The following is an 8,833-nucleotide window of genomic DNA, read 5'->3' on the forward strand; positions in this document are numbered from 1 at the left end:
AGAGCGACACATTTAAAAAAGGACCTTTGTGTCGTACTTGTGTTGACAAGCATCCGTTGAATGCCCATTCAAGGGAACAGTGGCCTGCAGTGTTGGCCTCTAACCCAAGGCACTGTGCCTGTCCCTGAAGAGCAACGGCCAGAGTGTCAGATGTCCATCGCTGTTTCTGCATATATTTACCATTTTAGTAATTCAGACAATTTTCTGATTTTTCTAAGCTACTTGCATCGAATTAAGATAGCAAATGTATGGGTTAGGCCTCTTGCTCAAAGATCCCTACATGTAGGCTATGGACATTGGGATCGAACCCAGAACTTACGGCGTTGAGTCATGCAATCACACTGGACCAGTCTCAAAAGCAAAGATCACATTTTTTATTATTCTTCTGCTCTGTGTAAGAGGACTTGCACAGATGGGTTGATAGAGTAAAGAGATAGAAAACGTTCCCCTTTTTTGGTGAGATCCATCCATGCATTCTTGCACACACACACACACACACACACACACACACACACACACACACACACACACACACACACACACACACACACACACACACACACACACACACACACACACACACTAAAATTGGCTTAGCTTTATGTTATTATTAAGGTGTTGAAGACTTCAGCTCTTACCCATAATAACAATAAAAAAGCTTATAAAATAAAAAGATTAGCTTAAACATGATTGAAGACAATTCAAAATCATATAAAATTTGCCTCCAGAAAGACTGGTTCTTCAAAGCAATATTCAAAGTGAAATATGAAAAACCTTGAAAAGCATGTTCAAATGAGGCTCAACAATGTATCCATGATTCACTAACTAGGTACCCTAAGGATTCAAAATGCGATATAGGTGTTGATATTTTTGATAGCTTGTTTGGAACTACCCGTAACTTCATCAGTCAGTTATTTGGAAAAATTATTACAAAGTATGATGATGCGAGACTCTCTTTACATGAATGATCCTACAAAAAGTTTGATGATTCTCTCATAAAAACATAAAAAAAAACCACATTAAAAAAGTGCCAAGCCAACCCATTATTGTGCTTTGGAACACTTGCTCGCACAGTCCAGCTGCAACAGCTTACAAGCACAGCACATCACACAGTTTCACATTTGTGGCTGTCCTCTCCAACATATAAAACATCTACTTTTTTTTGTTGTTCAGAGCTCCGCCCACCTGTATCCCTATCCCCCCCCCCCCCCCCCCCCCTCCCTCCTTCCATGCCTCCATGCCTCCTCAGCTTTTGCTGGCCTCGGGTTGTCATAGCAACCAAGGCCACGCCCCTTCCGTGCGGTTTTTTTCGGGGACGTGGGCGTGCGTCAACCGACCCCTGTAGTCCTTTCAGCTGACGTCGTGCGTGGCGGCGGCGGCTTCACGGCTTGTCCCTCTAACAGCGCTAAAGCCTTGGGAGTCGTCTCGTCGGTAATAAATATATCAAATAAATAACCCAGGGACTCGCCGCGCTGGAGTGAGTCCGTGTCCGTGCGCTCCTGGACGGGCCCTGTGTGTGTGTGTGTGTGTGTGTGTGTTTGTGTGTGCGTGATCCCTGAACCGTTGGGCTGACTGCAGCGCAGCCGTGATGGGCCATCAGTCTATGCGGTTGCCACAGATGGTGAAGCGGTCTATCTCCAGCAGGTCCTTCTTGTGAGTCCTGGGCTTGAGGCCCTCCTCCTCCGGTCCCGTGTCCGCGCCGGCCATCTGGTGGCGGCGGCGGTGGTCGTCCTCCTCGTCCTCGTCCGGCGTGGTCAGGAACGTGTCCGACGGGCTGGTAGGCAGCGTGGGGGCGGGGCCTGCTGACGGGTGGGCGGGTTGCGATAGGTCAGCTGTAGGCACTGCCCCCCCCTTTTCCGCCGCCGGATCTGATTGGATGGGAGCAGCTGGGTTATTACGTCGCTCGCGCGCGCGCGCGCGCGCGCGCGCACGCACGCACGCACGCACGCACGCACACACACACACACACACACACACACACACACACACACACACACACACACACACACACACACACACACACACACACACACACACACACACACACACACACACACACACACACACACACAATGTAGAATGTAAGCTATGAAAGAAAAGGTTCATACGTTATTTTTTTTTATGTTGTGTATTGATGTGAAGAAAAATGTGCTGGTTAATGCGTGTCGCTATGGAAGACATTGGTCTGTGAAAACAAAAAAAATAAGCTTGATGGATGAAAGTAAACCATTAAGAATGAATTGTTATAAAAAAAAAACATGAGCAACAAAATAAATACTATTTGGAAGCAGTATGAAGGGAAAAATACAAGAATGTATGTTCATGGTTGAAATGTTTTAGACAGCCAGATGGGACTAAAACTAGAAGCCTTTACGCACAGAAGTGTCTCTATATATAAATGTGCATGTGTCTATGTATGTATGTATGTATGAATGATAAGGGCTTCCGAAACGAATGACTTGCTGGATAAGGATGCCTGTCTATTCTAGATAATAAAATGCGTCCCCTTTTGCGAGAGATAAGAAAATATGCTGGATGTAACGCCCAAGAAGGCAAGTGTCCAAGTCTGCAGAACTATAATCAGAACAGGCGCCCCTCCCATTCAGCCAGATTGGGAGGGCCAACCTCAGCCGTTTATTTAATACGGGGCGGGTTTGATATGACGACCGTACAGAGGAGCGTCCTATTGGAGCGCGGTTGAGCCATTTCACAAACAATGTCATTGTTGCCATATTATTATTATAATATCCTACCTCATGTCCTACTTAACAATGTAGGCCTTTCCTTGAACAACCCCTCAACCGAAAAACACTGCAACCATTCTGTCTGGGGCGTAACATCTACTCAACTAGAAATAACATCTACTCAACTTGAAATGTGCTGAAGAAGAATTTCAGCACACTTGCAAATAAAATAAAAGAACCACACCATGACAGCACATATAGGTGCTTATAGGTTATGTTTAGTTCCATTATTCACATGCACAGATGGGTGCACATGGTGTGTGTGTGTGTGTGTGTGACAGTGACAGTGAGTGAGTGAAGGTGAGCGTGTGTGAGAGAGCGAGTGTTACAATGACACACACACAGAGAGACAGAGAGAGAGACAGAGAGAGAGACAGAGACAGAGACAGAGAGAGAGAGAGAGAGAGAGAGAGAGAGAGAGGATGTGTGTGTCCACCTTGTGGGGGTGCAGTGTGGGGGTGTTTGGCACGGTGGGCTCTGGAGTTGACCCGGCTGGTGGCAACAGAGGGCGGGGGCTCGAACAGCTTATCCTCCATGTTGGCCTGCTTGACGAACACACACGACGTGCCCAGCAGGACGATGCTATTCAACACCTTCAGGGTGATCATCCTGCTCACACACACACACACACACACACACACACACACACACACACACACACACACACACACACACACACACACACACACACACACACACACACACACACACACACACACACACACACACGTTATTCCTACATTCAAAAACTCCATCAAATAAAAATGTCTACAGATGATCAAGATGAAAGACAATGAGCTGACAATTCCCAACAATCCCAAGAAAACACTATTAGAGAACATGTTACTGACCCTAAATAAAACAGCAGCACACACATATAGGACAGGGAGCCCTTGATCTTCACCGAGCTGCTCACCACTTTGATCAACTGAAGACGGGAAAAAAACACTTATTACAAAGAGGCCCATTGGCATGAGTTACAACCAAAACGTTGCATCGACTGTCTATCGGTACATAGCCAGCAGAGACGGACTGACCAGTAGAGCCAGAGGAAGAGGGATGAAGCCCATTCTCCTGGAGACTGAGTCACTGTAGTCTGTATACGCCTGTGGACATAGGTCACAAAAACAGGTAAGAAAATACATCCAAAGCACACCGACACCCACGCACCCGAAACCCTGTTTCTGCAGCTATGCTACGCACGTTTTTCTGTCGGCTGCTCACGAGATCAAAGGCCAGGCTGGCTCGGTACTCTCCATATACCTGGGAGACACAGAGGGAATCCTCATCAAAAATACTGTCATAACAATATATTCATAGTTTTAATAACAATAATAATAGTAATACTACTAATTGTAATACTTTGCTTTAAATATTTTCATTTCATTCCTCATAATTGAGTATTATATAATTATTATTAACGTAATTATTAGAAAAATTTATTAAAGAAGAAGGTAATGAAAGGAAAGCAAGGGGAAGGAAAGGAGAAAATAGGAAAGAGAAGGTAAAGTACAGGGATCGTAAATGAAAGGGAAGGCAAGGGAAAGGAGGGTAGATGCAAATGCAAGAGAAAGCCAGGTTTTACTGAGAGAACGGGGGGGGAAATTGTGTGGAGGAAGGGTCCCAGTGATTGGCCGACTGCCCACCCCAGCAACCCTCTCTACCTGGCAGGTGTGTTTGTGTGAGTGAGAGGACAACAAAGCAGGCCTGTGTGGGGTGAGCCCCGCTAGACCCTGGAACTAGGTCCTTTCAGTGGGGGAGGCATAAAAGAGGAATGCCGCGAACAACAGAAGGGGAATCTAAGACCACGTTGTGCTGGTCTGCCCTAAGAGACGATTAAAGGCGCTGTAAGCGATGTTTATCGGTTAAAATAAGTGTTAAGTAGCTCTATGTTCCGGCAGCCCTCACTGAAATAGTATTTGGTGAGGAACATGGGTCTCCCAGTCCCTCCGCACAGTAAAACAGTAAAACAGAGGACAAATGTTTGGTATCCCGTTCGCACTTTATCCAATTAGGAGAGAGCACTCAACAATGAGGCGTTTCCTCTCTGCGCATTCACGGGCGGAAACCCACACTATCGTTTAATGCTCTCTTGAGCAAGCCAAAAACAATTCCCGCAATTTGCTTGGAACAAACAGCCGTAAATGCACTCACGTCAGCGCTGATGTCATTGAATTTGGTGATGAAGGCGTGCTTGATGATGTCCACGGCAACCTCGGAAGCGATGACCATGATGACATCGGGACAGAGAACCCACAGGTGGTCTGTCGGCACAACGAATACGATCTGTGACATCATCGGTCACCGGTATAGCAAACACTTTGCTCCTCATATCCAAGAAAACACACCCACAGTGTCTCTTTATAGCGTGTATTGTACATTGTGGTTGTTAGGGCCATCCAGCTATGGCTAGTAGTGATGTGGGTCATGTGGCTGTAAACCACCTTTGTGGTGCCCTCTTAAAATGAATGCCACATACCAGGGTTCCAGGAAAACTGCTCCATGTTCCTCAAGCAGACGATGAGCAGCAGGATGTAGTTGGTGAACCTCTCCTTGATGTCTGAGAACAACAACAGCATTCACCCAGGATTAGCCAACTCCGATCCAAAAAACCAATCACCGATTGGCCTTTACTGCTGAGATGTCAGATTTAGATATGAATCGGTAGCCGTGAGTGACGCTCACCACTGTTTGACATCTGAAACAAGTTGTTCTTCTCAAACTTCTTGAAGACACTTCCTTTGATCTCCACAAACTGTTGAGAAATATCTGCTTGTAACGCATTGATATTCCAGACATTCTTGATTAGGGTGTGTGTGTGTGTGTGTGTGTGTGTGTGTGTGTGTGTGTGTGTGTGTGTGTGTGTGTGTGTGTGTGTGTGTGTGTGTGTGTGTGTGTGTGTGTGTGTGTGTGTGCTCACATTGTTGGACATCATGATGGTGAGCAGGGACTTGTTGTGGGAGTTGAAGGCCACGTTGAGGGTGGTGGCCTGGACCATAATGAGGAGGGCATGGAGGACTGAGGAGAGGAGGCCACTCAGGAATACAACAACAACAACAACAACAACAACAACAACAACGACCATCCAAAGAAACGATCAGTAGTACAACACAGAGCAGTTTACCAATAGCAAGTTTCTGCATGCATTGGTAAACAAAAACTACTAATATGGTATATATAGATTGATTTATGGAGTTTATCTTTTTAAATCCCATTAAAATGATGTCACATGCCCCACATAATATATCATATATATCACAAGATATATCCTAAAATACTTCCCATGTTAACCCATCTGAACGGCACCGAAATCCCCCATCTGCCGGCCACACCCAAACATGCACACTGCATACGATCCGGACTCCACGCGGTGCAAGGATACAGACGTAGAGCACAGCCATGAGGAAGTGGGGGATGACTCCGATGTGGGCCCTCTTCTTCTCCTTGGGCTCAGTGGCCGTCCAGTACAGGGCGTCCAGGATGTCCTGGCCAAAGGAAGAGAACAGCCGGTCCGCCACCTGACCGCACCACACCCAGGAGGGAAGGAAGGAAGGAAGGAGGGAAGGAAGGAAGGAAGGAAGGAAGGAAGGAAGGAAGGAAGGAAGGAAGGAAGGAAGGAAGGAAGGAAGGAAGGAAGGGAAGGATAGTCGAGTGGTTAGAGTGACAAATAGCTCTGGGTTCCAGCCCCAATGTCACAGTTGAACCGTAGACATCCCTAAGGTAAGACTCCCCACCCCTGCTTGCTCCATAATGAAATGCATCTGTCGGACTGACATGTATCTAATGCTGAGTGAGGGCTTTTGGGGGAGCGGCGGGTGGGTGCATGGCCGGTGGTGGTTACCTCAAGCATGTTGTAAATGATGTAGAGCTTGATGACGGACTGGCCCCTGATGAGGTGGTACATCATGGAGTAGTCCACGTAGCTCATCATGCAGTAGCACAGCACCATGATGAAGCCCTTCAGCACGTCGCACACCTGCGCCGGCTGCAGCAGGCGAGAGCCACTGCATGCGCACACACACACAAAACAGGCACACACAAATTGTAACCTTTATAAGCACCTAATAAATTACACTTAACGCATCACAAAGCATATGTAATTGCTTGATTATTTGCTTAAAAAAAAAATTAAGCACTTTGGCAGATCAGAGCCAGATCCAGGAAGAGCAATGCTTCCCCCTAGAGGCCACTTATGGTACAGCACTGGGTGTAATCTATTCACCTTTTTTCAATGAAGAAATAAAGTTACAACTTCTAGTTGCAGCTCACATACATTAAACATGTGGATGTGTTGATTATGCACCTTTAGAATCAACAATACGTGTCACACGTAATGTTGATTCTGTGTGGCTCGGCCGTTACCTTAGTCCACAGCATGGCAGCGTGAGAAGCCGCAAGAGGGCCAGCAGAACTCTGAGGGGCAGCAGGGTGAAGACATAGAGGAACGCATCCAGACACAGGAAGAAGCCAAAAGTCATCAACTAGAGGGAGATGGAGCCACATAGAGAGAGAGAGAGAGAGAGAGAGAGAGAGAGAGAGAGAGAGAGAGAGAGAGAGAGAGAGAGAGAGAGAGAGAGAGAGAGAGAGAGAGAGAAAATAAAATAGAGTTATACGAGAGAGGGGGAGAGAGAAATTAGATGAAGGGAGTATGAAAGAAACAGAGCAAGAGACAGGGAGAGAAGAACAATTTTCAGAACCAGAGAAAAACTTTATCCCAAGAGGCAGTTTGACCCTGCAAATGTGTGCTAAGTTGACTTCAAAAGACAAGTCTGGCCTTTTATAACCGTGTAAGCCATTCTGGATAATAGAGAACAATGATTGATAACTGTAAGTGAGTCTACCTTCTCCAACTCCTTAGGGATCCGAAGGCAGGTGTACACCTTCTCCCGCCTCTCTGTGTATTTGGCCTCATTGTGTTCCAGGAAGTAACCTCGGGTCAGCTCAGTTCGTATGAACCTGACCAAGGACAGGTCTACAAACAGGAAGTACACAACAGGACTACACGATCACCATTGGTTTGACCTCACCATTCAAGAGTGTCACAAATACTGTTGTTTTGTAATGCAATGTTACGCTCCTTCATTAAATCATTCACCTATAAAGAAGTACAGTTGAATCTATGCAAACATATTGTCGTGGGTTAGACTAGAATCAAACTGTCCAACCTATACCCTGTGCTCGTATTTCATCTTGCTTTCAAACGTAATAAACAATGGGTTCCCAAACAAATGGTGAGTCTTGATAGAAAGCCACTTGGATATACCGTTGAAAGATTATAAAATCAGGTGACCTAACTTGGCGGATTCATTACTGTAATTAAAGCTGAAAACTTCTCATGCAGAATCAGCTGTCATTACAGGAACACATTCCTGCACGACTTAATGCGTCAGTACAACGTAATTAACAGTGTAGTGCGATCATGCCCGTCAATTCATAATGCATTAAGCAGAATTGTACAGACTTTGTAGCATTCAGAATAAAAAGTAAAATTTGTATTAGTGTACTAAGGAAACAGTTGCACTAGAGGGACAGCCCTCTACAATTAGGGGTAGCATAAAAAGCAACCCGATTACAGACTGATGTGTTTACGTTGATGCTGTTTCGACAGCAACCACGGCAAGACAGTTAAACCTCCTATCTTGAAAATGTAAACATAGCAAACGAACGCTGGTGTGGCTATAATTATAGCACACTCGGGATATGCATCAGTCAGGACTAAGCTTCTGGCTCCTACCTGACAGGTTTCGCTTCTTGTCTTTACCGCTGCTCTTTTTATCGTCAAATCGTAGCGTCTCCGTCAACCCGCCGATGTCCCCAGGTTTCTCAACTCTAACAGTCCTTTGGACGCTGCCCTTATCCTCCTTCTCTGTCTCCGGCTCCTCTCCAACACTAGACGGCTGCGAGTCCGCCATTTTGGCCGAATCCCCTCAGCTCCGGAGGCAGTATACAGAGACGTGCGTCATTCGCTAACGTCACATATGCTGTACTTTCAGTTATTCACCACAAGGTATCGCCATTTGGCAGCTTCAGTGCCGACGCAAAGGCACGAAATACTATCCAGCCAGCTCTACGATTTTCCCAAATATTTT

General features: G+C 46.1%; 1 protein-coding gene across 1 annotated transcript; it reads right to left on the bottom strand.

Moving 5' to 3' along the window:
* Nucleotides 1-1,227: 1,227 nt before the first annotated feature.
* Nucleotides 1,228-8,692, bottom strand: tapt1b (transmembrane anterior posterior transformation 1b). The gene is made up of 14 exons (XM_056584996.1): nucleotides 8,479-8,692; nucleotides 7,586-7,716; nucleotides 7,107-7,225; nucleotides 6,586-6,748; nucleotides 6,127-6,262; nucleotides 5,665-5,762; nucleotides 5,430-5,499; nucleotides 5,224-5,304; nucleotides 4,899-5,008; nucleotides 3,948-4,007; nucleotides 3,782-3,850; nucleotides 3,596-3,672; nucleotides 3,181-3,353; nucleotides 1,228-1,868 (listed from the first exon to the last, which is right to left on the bottom strand). The coding sequence occupies exons 1-14, from the start codon at nucleotides 8,654-8,656 to the stop codon at nucleotides 1,597-1,599; spliced, it is 1,737 nt and encodes a 578-aa protein (XP_056440971.1). The 5' UTR covers nucleotides 8,657-8,692; the 3' UTR covers nucleotides 1,228-1,596.
* Nucleotides 8,693-8,833: the final 141 nt, after the last annotated feature.

This window comes from Gadus chalcogrammus, chromosome 3, assembly GCF_026213295.1.
Source record: "Gadus chalcogrammus isolate NIFS_2021 chromosome 3, NIFS_Gcha_1.0, whole genome shotgun sequence".
NCBI classification, from domain to species: Eukaryota; Metazoa; Chordata; class Actinopteri; order Gadiformes; family Gadidae; genus Gadus; species Gadus chalcogrammus.

Bases quoted from the DNA above. Each gene is read 5' to 3' on its own strand.
- tapt1b (XM_056584996.1), bottom strand. From the start codon at position 8,656: ATGGCGGACTCGCAGCCGTCTAGTGTTGGAGAGGAGCCGGAGACAGAG. The intron at 3,851-3,947 runs GTGCGTAGCATA...CTATGTCCACAG, and splicing joins TGAGCAGCCGACAGAAAAAC to GCGTATACAGACTACAGTGA. The intron at 3,354-3,595 runs GTCAGTAACATG...GTGTGTGAGCAG, and splicing joins GTGCTGCTGTTTTATTTAGG to GATGATCACCCTGAAGGTGT.